Source organism: Trichosurus vulpecula, chromosome 7 (assembly GCF_011100635.1).
Source record: "Trichosurus vulpecula isolate mTriVul1 chromosome 7, mTriVul1.pri, whole genome shotgun sequence".
NCBI classification, from domain to species: Eukaryota; Metazoa; Chordata; class Mammalia; order Diprotodontia; family Phalangeridae; genus Trichosurus; species Trichosurus vulpecula.
The window spans coordinates 132344421-132360981 of NC_050579.1; the positions used below are offsets into that span (position 1 = coordinate 132344421).

The 16561-nt window shown below is 37.2% G+C and overlaps 1 protein-coding gene across 7 annotated transcripts in view; it reads right to left on the reverse strand.

The window, feature by feature from the left end:
* LAMA2 (laminin subunit alpha 2) overlaps nt 1–16561 on the reverse strand; it is a 777226-nt gene that overhangs the window by 165628 nt on the left and 595037 nt on the right. For all 7 annotated transcript variants that reach the window (XM_036766214.1, XM_036766215.1, XM_036766213.1 and 4 more), the window contains 2 exons: nt 14272–14414; nt 11860–11958 (listed from right to left, as the gene is read on the reverse strand). In XM_036766214.1, coding sequence (XP_036622109.1) covers nt 11860–11958; nt 14272–14414 — 242 coding nt within the window. The remainder of the gene's footprint in view (nt 1–11859; nt 11959–14271; nt 14415–16561) is intronic.

The window sequence follows — 16561 nt, forward strand, 5'->3', positions numbered from 1 at the left end:
AGGCTGAGAGAGGTCAAGTGACTTGCGGAGGGTTGCACAGTACTGAGTATCTGAGACTGGATTTGAACTCTTAACCCCAGGCCCAGGACTCTGTCCCCCTGTGCTGCCTACCTAGATACCATACATGATAAATTGGAGATAATATTAACAGGAAAACAGTAACCTTCAGGAGGACTAGGAAAGGCTTTTGTACTGGGTGGGGTTTTAGCTGAGACTTGAAAGAAGGATGGAAGAAATGGATAAAACCTGTGTGGTGTGTGTTTGTGTCCGGAGAAGGGGGAGGGGGGAGAAAAACATCCCCCCCAGAAACAGTAACCTTAAAGGTCAAAGCCTGGAGGATTATGTAAATAAAGACCGATTCTGAGTCTGATTCCATCTCTAAGGGAAGCCTCCAGGATTTTAGGCCTCCATACGTACCTAGACATTCTGATGGTCTGATGAGATTAAATTGCAGGGAAACAGCCCTACCCAGGGCAGATCAGATCTTGGGTGATATCAAGGTTCCTCCAAAGCTAAGCAATTCTCCCCATTCCTACTCCTCTCAAACACCTGGTATCCAAACACCTCCCTACTCAACCTCCTCAAAGAGGAAGGGGCTGAGAAGCCTCAGCTGATAGGTTCCTTTTTGCCCTAAAGCTGTGTGAATATATGTGTTTCTCCCTCTGTTTGGCAGAGTTGCTAGCCACGTGGCCACTGCTCAGCAGCTGATGCTAATTAAACCTTATACCCTTGCCTTGAGTTTTATTGACACCAAGTCACATAGATCTAGGTGGGAGGAAATACTCTCTTGGATGATCTTAGGCTCTCTAGGCTGAGAAATTGCCTAAGAGAAGCCAGGGAAGGTAGGAGGTGGCAATGAGAAGGGAGAGAATTCCAGGATTCGAGGACAGTCAGTGAAAATGCACGAGGCAGGGAATGGAAGGGGGCCAATGTCACTGGACTGAGGAGTACTTGCTGCAGTCTCAAGCCTAAGAAGAATGGAAAGGTAGGTTATGAAGGACTTTGTATGCCAAGCAGAGGAATTCCAAATTCTATTACCTAACACTAAAGATATCATATAGACTCTTAGAAAAATAGTATGTTGCATCCTCCTCTCCCCAAAGGGGTGCAGGAGGGACAACTTAAGAAGAGTACCTATTGATATTTGAAACATTTTATCAATCGGGTCTTAAATTTTACTAATAGATTTTTAGTGGCCTTTACTGATGAGAAGAAGAGGGAGGTGAATTAGGGGAAGGAAAGCTGAACTAGATACTGAATCCCTCAAAGCGGGTTGGCCTCTCTACTGTGATTTCCCTTCCATATTCTTAAAATTTATAGTGTCAGGGAAATTTGAAAGAACTTAAACAGATCAAGAATTTCAAAGAAACAGCATATCAAAGACTAAAAAACACTTTACCTGGTAAAGTGGCAATCTTATTAAGAATGTAAGCACAATATAGGGTGTTCCTAAAGTCTGCGCACATAGGCAAAAATGCATATTTTCAAGAAATGAAATTTTAAACATTATATTTAATTGGAATATTAACAAATAACATCTTCAATATGATTTCCATCATTTGTGATGCAAAGGTTGATGTGCTTTGCAAGATTCATGTGAACTCGATGCAATAACTCCCCATTGCCATTAATGTGAGCACATTCACTCTTTATGCATTCAATCAAGTGTGTTGCATCTGTGATTTTCATTGAGTACACCTTCTCCTTTAGCATACGCCAGAAAAAGAAGTCAAGGGGGCTAAGGTCTGTTAATATTCCAAATATTTCAAAATATGCATTTTTTCCTATGTGTCCAGACTTTAGGGACACCCTGTGTAAGCCTAATTTTGTCACATTATCATTTACTAGCTAATAAAAGTATGATTAATAATGATAATAATAATGGCAATCTGATACACTATTACTATATTGCACTGGGAACCTTGTGAAAGCTTTTGGAGAATTGGTAATACCTTGTAGGTGAGTGAATTAAAAAAAAAACTGTCTACAACTATGAATTATAGACATTTTATAGTATACTGGTTAAAATATTTGACTAGAAACCAAATTTTAGTAATTTATTTTTCTGCTTTTAAACTGGTCTACTTAAGAACCTTGGGGAAATAAAATCGTTTTTCTCAATGAAGAAAAGTTTTCAGCCTTCCATCAAACCTTCCCTAATCACTGTATCCTCTTGTTACATGGCAAGTCCCTTGAAATCAGTGACTATAATAGTTTTCATCTTTGCACATCACTAAATCGTTGAACTGAACTGAATTAGGTTTGTTAAAAGGAACTATCATACAAGAAGACAGAATTTCTAGAGCTGCCCTTGCCAGGTAATATAGATTGCCAGAAAGGTTTCAGAGGCACTGAGAAAGCTCTATCAGCTGCAGGAATGCTATAATTATACGTCTGGGAGATCACTTCCTTGGGCATATGTGAAGTCAAATGTTCTACTCTGGCCACTCTCCAAATGGAATTCTACAACTACGTTTGGAATTGCATACGGCTCCATAAGGGTATGGTGTCATATATGATTAACATTGTACTTTACCACAGGGAAAGAAGCTATCCTTTCCCTTTCTTGATACTGCAGGATTCCCTCTCTCGGCTTACAGCAAGCCTTTCTTCAAAACATGGACTGAAGAATGAGACTCAAAAATATTCCTTAATAATTTAGTCTTTGTTTTGAAGGGCTCAGAGTACTTTTATATCAGCTCACCCACGTTTCCATCCACCATCTTTGGGACTTGTGAAATCAAAACAATCCTTCCCATGTCAAAGCCCCAGTTTGTTTGGTGACCCCACCTTTTCTAATAGAATGTAAACTCCTTCAGGGCAGGGACTTTCCTGAAAAATAACGCACAGTCATTTCTTCATCCCATTCATTTATCTAATTTTCTTTCATAACTCAAAGGTAGAGAGCATTTTTTTCCTCTCCATTTTTTACTTTTGTACTTTAAAAAGCCCCATGATTTTGATCAGTATAGAGTGGAAATAGTCCTTTCATTTATGTAACTCTTGCTCTCTTATGTATTTCTGGAGAGGAAGGAAGATCACCTGTTGGCTAAGCTCAACTGCTGACTGACTGGTAATAAACCTTTTCTCATTTAGCTAAACTTGCCTTTGAATGACAGAGTCTATTGCTGAGCTCATATTGAGAAAACCATCTGTTTTTTTTTTTTTGAAACTTATCGAGCTTGCTATAGACTTCCAGATCTTGTGTTCCACTGGCATGGACTCTGAGAACACCATGTCGTTTCTTCACAACCATATGATCTCCTTGAAGGCAGGGACTATTTCCTTTGTGGCTTAGTATATAGCTTTGCACATAGTAGATAGTTAATAAATATTTATTGAATTACTGAATGAGGCACTGGGATAAAACTTGCTTTTTAACAGAGGGGAAAAAAATGAAGTGACTTGTGAAAAATAAAAGAGCTGTATAGTAGCCAAGGCAGGACTTGAGTCAAGATGATAGGATTTGTAGGATTTTACAGATAAGGAAACAAGGACCACTGAGTAGATAATAAATCACATTAATATAGCATTCTAAGGTTTGAAAAACCTTCACACCAGTCCTAGGGTAAATAGTGAAATTATTATTATTTCCACTTTAGAGATGAGGAAACTGAGGCTTAGATGTAGTAAGCTGCCCAGAGTCATGCAGATATCAAGTATCTGAGTAAGGACTCAGATCTAGTTCTCTGAAGTCTGGTCAGGTTTTTTCTTTTTTTTATTATACTAGACTGCCTTTTCTTAAATGAATTTAATAACTAAGTCATACAGTCACACAGTTATAATAGCACAGCTAGCTAGCATTGGAACTCAGGTCCTCTGTTGCTAGATCCCAAGTTCTATGATTCCTAATCCCTAGCACTTAACTCCTATTTGAGTAATATATTAAAAAAGATGCATTGAAAGCCATTTATTCCTGCATTTAACAAGTGTTTATTAAATGTCTAGTGTGTGCAAAATAAAGAGGTAAGATTTATGAAGCCAAAGCAAGTGTTTTTGCAAAAGTCTGAAAATTCTGGAAGTTTTTTCTTTATTAATACCAAAATTTTCTAAATAATTAAAGAGACTTAATCAAGTAACTACACTCATACAGAACAACTACAAAATCATACCAGATCATTCCACCCAAGGAATGCTCTTTTTGACCCCTTCTTGGCATTTTATATAAGGCTAGTGATGGGTCACCCTGGTTAAAACCAGGCAAAAGAGAAATACTGTCTCGCTCAGCCATAAAATCAGTCTGTGAAATTCACTGCCACTGAGGGGCAAGGAACTAATTGCAAGGCCCAAATTCCCAAATAATGAATCAGTTTCACCCATGACAGACTATCAATAATGCCACAGATAAATGCTAAATACTTAATGATGGGAGTAATTTGTCTAGTTCTGTGTGCTCGTTCCCATGTTTCATTAAATCAGCAGTCCCTTCCTTATTCATCCTCCATCAGATTCCTATTATGTTGTTCCCTTTTGCCTTTGATAAATATCTTTTTATTTATTCTAGTGCTTCTATGGCATCCCTTTCATTTTCTACCTTTGATTTTCTTAGTTTTATCTCCTCAACTTTTGCAATCTTTCTAGTATACCTCTGAACATGATTCCTTATATAGTATCTTGTCTATACCTCTCTTACTTTTATTTTTTTTAAATTAAGTACAATCAACTAGGTTTTTTTTAATTCTAAGTGCATTTATATTTAGGCAGCATGCATTACCTTTAGGCACACATTAATCTGTCTCTGAACAATACAGCTGTTCCTTCCTTGTTTTATATGACATAGCTCCTCTCATGTATCTTGGAGTCTGCACATAATTGTCTTGGTTGGAAACCACTAGTGTCTTTGTTTTTCTGTCTTCCTTTTTAAAGAAAAAAAAATCAGATTCTAATGACAGCACAGTTCTTAACAATTGAATAGACAACATTCCTGTGGTGATTTCCATTTTTGCATCTGCTTTTCAGAGTTGGCTGTTCAAATTAATCTTCAGTTCTAATAACTTGAGTCCATCCCAGTGATCACCTTAACATGTGAACCATTCTATATGTCTAAGTCTGGTAATGAAGTTCTTTTAGACTAAGTATTAGGAAATACCACAGAATTTCCACTTTAGAGATGAGGAAACTGAGGGCTCAGAGATACTAGAGGATAATAGAGGAGGAAGATGACGGGCCCTGCTAGAAGACAATGAGGCCACTCCTTTTACACAAATTTAAAAATATTAAAAATTTTTTGAGTTCAAAGACACAAGTTATGCCCTGCATACATGTAGCTTGTAAATTATTTTCATTCAACAATGAAAGATAAAGTAAATATATCTAACTCTTTAGTCTTACAAATAATAAATCCCATTAATGTAGCACTCTAAGTTTTAAAAGCATTTTCTTTGCACCAGTCCTAAAAGAAGTAGTGTGATCTTTACTATCTCCACTTTACAGATGAGGAAACTGAAGCTCAGAGAGATAATATAAGTTGCTAAGAGTCACACAGGTATTAAGTGCCTGAGGGAGGATTCAGATTTAGGTCTCAGGAAGTCTAGTCAAGTTCTCTTCCTTTTTAATGATTAATGAATGAATGAATCTCTTAATAGTTATTTTTTTTTACCAACTTTCTCCCATCCTTCCCATACAGGATATGAAAATTCAACAAGTTCTTAACAAAGAATCTATAAAACTAAGTCAAATTTAATTTTAGAAGTATTAGGACAGAATGGAAATAAGGCTGACCTCAGAGGCAGGAAGATCTGAGTCCAAGTCTTGTCTCTGACACCTACTGGGTGTGTGACCCAGGGTATGTCACAAAGCCTCAGTGCCCCTGATGACTTTCTAAGACCACTTTTCATATTGGTACTGATCTGCTTTGGTAGAGGGAGCTATCCAGAGCAATGTCACATACATGTGCATTTCTTCCAAATGACAATTTTGAAAACATCCATCTGATGTCATTCTAGAATACTCTGAAACTATCTCTTTTTGGGCATCCCTACTTTCTCCTTCCTTTTTTTTTTTAAGGCAATCGGGGTTAAGTTACTTGCTCAGGGTCACATAGCTAGTACATGTCTGAGGCTGGATTTGAACTTGGATCCTCCTGACTTCAGGGGCAGTGCTCCATCTAGCTTCCCCTTTTCTCCTTCTTGTTATATGTCTTCTAAATTCTAATTTTCAAATCTTTGGTATTTTCTTATCATTAATAATATATTTTCATTATTCATTTGCCTTTACCTACTCTCCATCGATAGTCATAATTTTAAATTCATTGCTTTTAAAGTTTTTATAACAGCATTTCCATCCTGGTCACATCTCATTTTTCAAACATTTCCTTGCTTCTCTTTATCATACAAGGCACTGTGTTGGACAATGTGGGGATTTATGCAATTTAGGTTAGATGTGGTCCTTATACTCAAAGATCTTATACCCTTATAGGAAGACAAGATAGTAAAATATATAGATTGACTAGAAACTTTTAAAAAATTACTAGAATAACATATTGATGGCTGATCACAAAAGGCTTTCTAGATATTTATTTTAATATGCATTCTAAAAGATTTTTGTTCCTGAGATTTTCAGTGTCCTGCCCTTCCATTTCTCTATATTATACTATAATTTCACGCAACTTATTTGGCATGTTGCTTCTGCATTTAAATCATTTCTCTCAAACTTCTTTCTATATAATATAGTCTATATATAAACTGTTACCTATGCTAAATGAGATACTTCTGAGTACCTAAAAAATTTTTTTTTGCATTTAAGTTTCCCAAGTCCATCTATATTTATATTTTACTCCACCTACTTCAGGATCTGAGCACATTTGCCAAGTTCCATGTAGCATGGCTTTATATTCTCCACATGGATATTCTATTTGTGGGCATGGCTATACTTCAGTATTTCCATGGATTTGTATTCCTCTTCCAGAGAGACAAACTACAATTCATCGGTCCCTGTAAAAGTATCTCACAATTAGAGAACTGGCAACTGAGTCAGCGTTCATTGTCTAAAAACAATGTGATTCAGAGAATCACCTGCCCCCCTTCTATTGTTCTGCTGCAGTCACTTCAGAAATTGGAAAGGGACAGTCTAGGACTGAGTGCTCATTTGTATCCCCCTTCATTTCATGGATTACCATGGCTAAGGAATTGATCAATAGATGCACAGCCTAATGGTGATAAGTCCTTGGAAAACAGATATAGTCTATTGCTGGTACTACAATCAGACTTTCCAGAATTACACACCTTGTACTCCATGGGCATAGCCTTAAAAATTGAAGCAGGATATCATGGAATGGAGACATATTCCATAAAATGCCTAGCACATTATATTTCAATATTTCAAGAATGCATGATTTAATCAGTGTGGGTACTTTCTTAATGAACACATATTGAAACCTATTTCACAACCTAGTAGATGATTTCATGAGTTGTTGTGGCTGTAAAATTCATCATCTATCTTGTGGTAAAGCTGTGGTTGAGTATCTCTTCACTTATGTATGATAAGGCTAGTTTGTTATTAGACACACAGTAAATTACCTGGACCAAATGCTAATTCTTTTCAGAACTGATGCTTCACTTCACTTACTAAGACATTTTACTGGAATGGGTGTTGGGGCTAGATGATAGTAGAGGCCGACTATATAATTAGGGGTAGCCAACAGTTATAATAGCTTGCATTTATAATGCTCTCTAAGATTTGTAAAGCACTTTATAAATATTATCTCATTAGAGCTTCACAAGAACCTTGTGAGGTAGGTACTCTTATCTCCATTTCCAGTTGAGGAAACTGAGGCAGACAGAGGTTGAGTCATGCCCAAGGTCACATAGCTGGTAAGCATCTGAGGATGGATTTGAACTTAGAGCTTTCTGATTCCTGCTCTAGCACTCTATTCACTGTCAATTCGTCGGCATGGGAGCTACTGAGTAAGAAAACTTCTACCAATGCCAGTTAGCAAATTTTCTGCAACTTAGAGGCTTAGAAAGTTGATAAGAGCATTGAGAGATTAAGTAACTTGCCCTGTATCACACAGCCGATACATGTCAGAAATAAGATGGGAAGCCAGATATTTTAGGTCTTCAGTTATATCACCAATGCTATATTTTGTATTAGGTGTTCCGGACAGAATGTTTTCCTTCGCGTGACTTGAATTCCTTCGGATCATTGCTCTGTTTCTCTTTAATAATATCCTCGCCACAAGATGGCAGACTTTATGTTATTTTCTTCTCTTTTCTTTTCTCTGTCAAAATCTTAGTCTTTTTTACAGTTTGAAATACAATAATTCCTGATATTTTTTTAAAACCTTACCTTCCAAATAGCATGTAGCAGTTCTATTTTCATGTTTAAAATATATTTTAAATACTTTGGTTTTCTCCAAAGATACAAGCCCCTCCCCCCCTTTCTGTAGGCTTCTTTGATTTACTCACAGTAATAACTAGATTGGGTTTTAAATCAAGCATTTTCTTGTTTCCCATTCCTAACCATAAACAAACAGTCCCACATGGCAAAAATTCATGGTGATAAGTATGAATGTTTTATGTTAAAGAGGGAAAAATCATCTTGCAAGACTATTAATGGTGTTTTTCTTAATATGTCTGACAACTTTTCCTTATGTATCCCTAAATTGGTGTTGGTGCATTTTGGAAATAACAAAATATCTTGTAATTTTCCTGACTTTATACTGCTTCAGACATTTAGAAATCTTAGAATTGGGTGATACAGTAAACAGAAGGCTACTGAAATATTTATTAAGATGATGATATGTGTGTAGCATATGTATTTAGTGCAGCATGACAGTAAATATGTGAGGGAAATGACATTTAGAAAGAAAGAAAAGCCACTTTATTTCTTGGGAGAAACAACAAAAGTGTCAAATTGCAATGAATGTTTATACTCAGAATATACTCTGTAGCCCAAAGTACCATCCTGGTGTGCCATTTTCCTATGAAGGAGAAATAACCTGGAATGCCCCCTCTGCCAAGAAAGAAGACTGAAGGTTTGAATCTCTCAGGTTGTGCCAGGAATGGAAGAAGATGAGGTGTTTTCAACAGAGTGTCATTTTCTTCCCTCCCTAGGGACAGAGGCCATTACACAAATGAGTATGGGGCTTGGGAGAGATGGGTCAGGGTGAGGAGGGCTCAGAGCCAAGGAAGCTAGATTGGAATTTCACTTTTGTGTTGTGTTCTTGGAGGAAAGTTCAATGGTGGTGGTGATGGAAGACTCTGCCCACCTCCCTGAGGATTTAAGGAGCTAAATTGAAGCAGCAATAACAGAGGGCAATTTCCCACTGGCAACTGATTATTTGATAGGGGCTAGGCAGGATGGAGTGGCAGGAGATGGTGTTTGCGTCTGCCAGAAATAAAAAAGGTGAGCTGGAAAGATATGAAAACTGATGGGACAATCAGGATGGGTGGTTGGACATTGTAGGTATTTTTTATTTTTATTTTTTGGAACAAAGAATTCAGACTGAGCCTATTGGTTGATAGTCCCTTTAAGAACTATAAGCAAGGTCCTAAAAGTTTTTTTCTTTTCAGCTTCCTTCTCCATGCCTATTTATTCCCTGGCATTTATTTGTATATAGTTTGTTTCCTTGCTATTCCTTAAAGCTGTTTCTTTATTATGAGTTTCATGAAAGTTGTATATTTTATTTTCGTACACTGGTTGAAGTGGAGATAGGAGATAACAGGAGATTCTAGTGGCTAGCTGAAATGTGTACAGATTTAAATAAGTTAAAGATTCCAGTCTCTGGCCAATAGTTAGATAATATAGACCTGATCTTGTGGCTCAGGAGCTATGTGTTTTGAGTCACTAATGATTCTAGAAACCTCACAAAAACCACAACTTAAGGCTTTTCTTTTATCTGTACAATAAGCTAATTATCGTAACAAGGTAAGGATGATTAAATGTCCAGCTCAGATGGGAGAAGGGGAAAAGAAGGAGGGAGAAATAAGTGAGGGAACAGGGAGCACAGGAGAAAAGCCACAGAGACTTTTAGGCAATATCTCCACCCGCCTACCCACTCCCAACCCCTAGGAAAGGAGAGAGGAATAAGGATTGATCAGAAGAAAGATAATGGTCAAAGTTTAGTTCCAGAGCCAGACTCAGTCTAGAAAGATTCAGCTCCAACCCCTTAAAGAATGAAGAACAGAACAGAAAGGAGTACCAACCAGGCAGCTTTGCTCTCCACTGCTATATTTGTTACTCATTCATGCTTTCATTTAACATTTATCATTTATTTAGTGAGACAACATGATATGTAATGGAAACAGGCCCTAGAGTCACGAGTGCAAGCTCAGACAGCTATATTACTATGGCAGGCCCTTTATCCATCTTGGGTCTCACTTGCCTCACCTGTAAAAAGGAGATAATAATACTTACATTACCTGCCTCACAGTTATTGTGAGGTAAGCACTTTGGAAACCTTTAAGGGCTATGTAAATCTGAGTCATTAGTCTATGCTAAGCAATACGACAGACTCTTCACTCTCCTTTGAAATGTCCAACGAAGCTTTCAATTATTAGACTGAAAAGACAGCCTGCTCCAAGTCACATTCTGAGTCTCTGACATTAACTATTTACTGCCTGAAAGTTCTCAGTTAATGATTCCTTACTCACATTTTGTGAGTGTCTTCCAGCATCCCAAAGGGAGGATTTCTCAAAAACAACAAATCTCACCCAGAAGCTTTTAACAAATGTTTGCCAAAGAGCACTTTCAGGGAGAAGAGGAAATCAAAGAATGAGAATCTGTCAGAACACCTATAGGGTGTTTTCATTTCCCAAACCAAGAATCATTGCCCTTGAGAATAACTTCACAGTGCTTTCTTTTGCTTCTTGTTTTCCCTGAGTTTTTATTTACCTAACTTAAGAAATGTTGTACCCAAGACTTGACTTCAAATATTAAACCAACTGAACTTAGTAACTGCTTACATTTAAATTAATCAATATTGATGCATAAAACTTCATAATAATTTTTCTTTTATTCCCTCTGAGTCTTCTTTATTAGGATTCCTTGTCCATTTCTTTTCATTCACTTTTCTTTTTATGGTGGAAGTTCATGTGTGCTCCATTCTTTTGGTTCTGCCCTTTTCCACTTTATATTATTTCATTCAGGTCTTTCCATATTTCTTTGTGCTTCTCATCTTTGTGGCATTGATTGCAGTAATGCAATTAAATTGCAATAGGTAGCATGATGTAGTAGAGAAGTGGTCTGGGTTCAAGTACTGTCTCTGACACATAGTGGCTGAGGGACCCTGACCAAGTCATTTAATTTCTAAGTGCTCCAGGCAACTCTCTTAAGACTATAAATTACGGAATAATTGTCAATCTGCATTTGTATATTGTTTCCTCATTTAGAACTCCCTAAATCCTCCCAAAAAGTTTAAAAAGAAAAAAAAATCAAATGCAAAATATATAAAATCTACATAATTATTACTGTTACTGCAATTTAAGTTGCTTTCAGGGATTTTTATTTGTAGAAATTATATAATTATGTTAGGAAGACCTCTGAACAGATAATTCTTTTAAAGAAACCGATACTACTTTTGTCTCCTCCATTTTTCAACATAATGACCTTTGATCTTCTATAATTAACCATATCTTCCTCCCCTGAACCATTCAACAGTCATATCTGCTGATGGTTACTCATCCTGCTATGAGTCAGGAGCAATATGCTTAACTGATCTGTAGTCACAAGTAATGGGAATTAGAAAGTGAACATTTATTTGTGGTGTTTGTCATACTTCATTGACAAAATGAACAATAAGAATGATTGAGGAAACAACATTTTGAGAGGAAAAACAAATTTCTCCCTCCACTTATTTGATGCTTTCTAAGATTGTGTCTTCCAAGGAGAGCCAAAGCACTAGTGGTTGTGCACACTTACTCTCGTGAGAAGTTCATCCATTTCAGTCACCAACGTATTCAGATTGCTTTCTGCCAGTTGAAGAAGTCTCTCTGGTGCCCGCTGAGGTGACAATGAGTGCTGAAAAATATTTATTTCAAATGCCTTTCAGGGAACAGTGAAAGCAGTGATCATCAACTGGGAGGTGATCATTTAACAATGACAATACTTCCTACACCTTGCTACAAATGTGAATTCAGGCAACTCTAAATCTGAGACCAAGTAAAATTCATATAACCACTATATAACTATAAGCTATAAACCTGAAGGGAAAGAATGGAAGGAGTCTAATTTATCCAGTCCTCTGCTTTTATGTGGATGAATCACTAAACAATCTTATCTCTTCTCTTCCTTAATGTTCCCGTGAGCTAAATGCACTATGGCCTCTAATCAATCAATAAACATTTTATTAAGTGCCCACTGTGTGCCAGGCACTGTGCTAAGTGCTGGGGATACAAAAAAAAAAGATGGTCCCTGCTCTTTGAAGCCTCAAAGGAGCTTACAATTAAATGGGGGACACAATATGTAAGCAAAAATGTCTATATCTCTCAAGCTATTTACAGGATAAATAGGAAATAACTAACAAAGGGAAGTCATTAGAATTATGAGAGGTTGAGGAAGGCTTCCAGTAAAAGATGGTATTTTATTTGGAACCCATAATGTTCTATGACTCCACGATAAAACGTTTTCTCTATTTCCTTAGTTTAACTGAAATCTGTTTCTCTCTTAAGCCCCTATTTCCTTGATTCATTTTCCTTGGACATACAAAACCAATGGTCATTGTTATGTTTAAAAAAGCAATATGTACTTAAAGATGATATTTTCAGCACTTGTACACCTACTATGTGACAGGCACTGTGTTAAGTGCTGTGGATACAAAAAAGGGCAAAAAATAGCACCTGCTCATAGTCTAATGGGAGAGACAACATGCAAACAACAAAGAAGATAAATACAGGATAAATTGGAGATCAACACAGGGAGGGCACTGGAAATAAGGGGGATTAGGAAAGGCTTCTTGTAGAAGGTGGTATTTTAGGTGATCCTTGAAGGGAAACCAGGAGGGAGTGTAAGGAGGAAAAGCACTCCAGCCAGTGAAAATGCCCTGAGTTGATGTGGAGTCTTGGGCCAGGAATAGCAAGGCTGTCAGGCAATGTCCTACTGCAGAAGTGCCAAACACCCATCTTGTATTGTGACTGTGTTTAGCACCTAGTAAGTGCTTAACAAATACTTATTTTCTTCCTTCAAACCACTAAAATCCTTAGAACTATTTCAGATAAACTCTCTAATCATAACTCTCTCATCATGTGTTTATGAAGTTTTTTTTTAGCCTAAGTTTATTTCATTATCTTAGATTCAGCCCAGCTTTCTAGCTCTGAGATGTCAGATATGGCCAGTGGAAAAAACTCCCCAGTGTGGCCTGAACCAGATTAAAATGTAATTGGGAAAAATTTAACAAAATAAATAAAAAGACAATGGAATATATTCTATAATATTAATAGGTGGTTTTCTGAATTAATATATGACCTGCAGGGATCTTTACAGTTTAGTGGCCTCTGTTTCTATTTGAGTATGACACCACTATTCTAAAGGATAGGCTGGACTGGAGATAGGAGGACTTGGGTTCAGATCCTATCTCTGGAATTCAGTTTCTCTGAGGTTCAATTTCTCATCTTTAAAATAGAGTTTTCTTTGCACATATTTATTTGTGTGTTGTCTCTCCCATTACATTGTTAGCTCCTTGAGGGCAGGGATTGTCTTTTGCTTCTTTTTGTAACCCCAGAGCTTAGTGCTGTGCCTGGCACATAGTAGGCTTACTTAATATATGTTTATTAATTATTTGACTACCTCAAAGTTATTGTGAGAATCAAATGAGATAATGTACATAAATACTTTGCAAACTTCAAAGGGCCATATAAATGTCACTTATTAATACTAGGAGTGTAATGAGCACACAGTAGGTAATCAATACTTCTTTAACCTAAGCCACATCCTTTGACTTTTCTTTCATAAACTCTATTTCCTATCCCTTCCATGAAAATGTTTTCCAAAGATTGTACTTTTTCCTCATATCTTCTGTGATTTTGCCCCACATGTGTACATTTCATTCTAGTCACATTCATTACTATGCCTTTGAATCCAAACAAAGGGTGATCATAAATGCAGATGTTAATAACAACTTATCCTCCTAACTACCTCCAACTGACCTCATAAAGAAATTGAGATCCCCTTCAAGGAAATGCTTTGCATTCCTCAGATAAAAATACTTTCTGTATAAGCAGAACAAGCAAACAGGACAGCTATTATTTACCAAAATGTGGCAATAGATCTTTAATATATCCCTGCTTTTGTATTGTACTTGGCACTCATTATGACTGGATAGCCTTGCAAACATACCTTTAGCTCCTGAGTCACATTTTCAAAATTGTATAGCATTTTATATGGTGCAGGCAGTGGGCCAGTAAGGTTGATGCTAGCAGCCATCTGCTCAAGGCGAGCCAAGTCACCGAGAAGGAGTCCTGTACATTCATCACCACAAACTGTGAAAGGAAAGTGACAACGAATATTTACTTCTGCTAAATGTCTGAGGCAGATGTTCAAGGATTTTAGCTCTGAAATATTTTACAGCCCACATATATTTCTGTGAAAGATAATGCTACTCATCTCAGATAATTAACCCCAACAAATGCATGGCAGTTGAAAGAGATGGAAATAGCAACAAGGGAATAGAAGTGCCTTATTGCCCAGAACTTGATAATGTGGAATGATGATATAAGTCAAAAATGAAATAAGTATTCTTAAGATACCTGAGAAGAAAGGGGGCTGTTTGAGGGAGGTGAGAAATGGAACATTTCATGCTATGGACCACTCCACACAAACCCACACATGAGCAATCTAAAAGAAATCTTTGAACAGCTGGTGAATCACAAAGATTACAGGCAGCCTAAAAAGCAGCTAAAGTTGTAATGCACTACATAAGATTGCTCTTCAGGATATACACAACCATTGAGTCTCCACATGCTTCATGTCCTACACATTTAAGTCTTGCACAACTACTCAGCCTCAGGTCAACTGGGGAGAGAATAATAAATAAAAATGAAATAACTACAGGTTTTTCATGTTGAAGCATTTTAGAGTCATCTTCATTCTTTCTATGGTTTTGTTGTATGTATGTATTTATGCGGGGGTCAGCCATTACTTCTCAGCCTCTGGGCACCTTACCAACTATCCATGGAAAAAAAAGACTAAACATTTGCTACTATTGCAGAGTACCATATGCAGCCTTGTAGATAAACAGTTGCTAAGGGCAAGTAACAATTCATACTGTTCAAGTATTTAGAAATGTCTACAACTATTTTGTTGCTTCTGTGATGCCTAGGAAGAGCTAGCAGAAACTGGCAAGAATAACTTTTTCTGGAAGGGTGATATGTTTGATTTATACTTTCAAGAAAAGACCCATAGGTAACAGGAAAAAGCCTGCATTTCTTACAAATATTATTATTTCACTCATAGGAAAGATCCTTTTAAAGATAATTATGCTTCAATTTTTTCAATTTTCAATTTTTTTCAATAATTTAATATTCAATATTTTTCAATCATTTCATTTTTTCAAGATCATACAGTGGTGGCATGGAGGAAGGCCATGTCTGCATACCACTGTGTGTATACTGTATTTATATGTAGATATGATGCTTCTATGTACCGTGTGTGTGTAAATTGGGAGGAGCAAGGAGTCAAATAAAAATTTGAAGGGACCTTGGATTATGCCTTAAAGTGGTAAGCATTTAATTACAGTATTTAATTCAATAGACCCCTTTTGAGCTGCATGTTGGCTAGGAAACCATTAACTAGATCTTGTATACAATGAGAAGAGTACAGAGGATGATTCTGCCACGGGACCAGCAGCTCTGGATGAGTTATAGAATACTTTTCACGTAGCTTAAACCTTCCCAGTAGAGTATTTAATGAATTAGCTTTGTTCAGGTGTTTAATCCTCTGGGACTTCAAGGCTTATATTCTACTAAGAGTATGAGGGACCAGCATCACTGAGGTGAGGGGTGAAATGGGTAATCAGGACTCTTACTCTCTGCTAGCCCATGCATCCTTTAATGAGATGATAAGGGAAAAGTGGAAGGCGGTTGCCTTCCAGGTCATTTATTTCATGAAGGAATCTCTATTGTCTCATCAATCTAATTGAACTGAATTTAAGTACTTCTTGAGCAGCCAGCTCTGGGTTTGATCCAATTACAGTGGAGGGAGACAGTAGAAAGGATGATGAATTTGGAATCAGAGTTCTAATCCCAGTGCTGTCAGCATGGGCCCTGGGCAAGCCACTTCTCTCTGGGTCTCAATTTCTACATCTATAAAATGAGAGAGTTGACTAGATAGCTTCTAAAACCCCTTCCATATTTAAATCCTTGGTCCTTTGATCTGTGAGCCAATGAATGGGATACCAAGCATACTCCCACTCTCAAGGAGCAGACCCCCTTTGGTTAGAGGGAATTCATGCTAAAGGCAGGCTTAGTATTTCCTACACTGCAGAATTGGGGTAGAGGAGAGGTCTGAATTCTCTACTGTAGGGTGCATTATCCTTTCATCTTTGCCTGGTAGACAGAAGGAAGTGGGTGGAAAAGAAGAGTTAGTTTTTCTTAAGTTCACAGGTTTAAAGTAAGGGTCATTGAGAGTA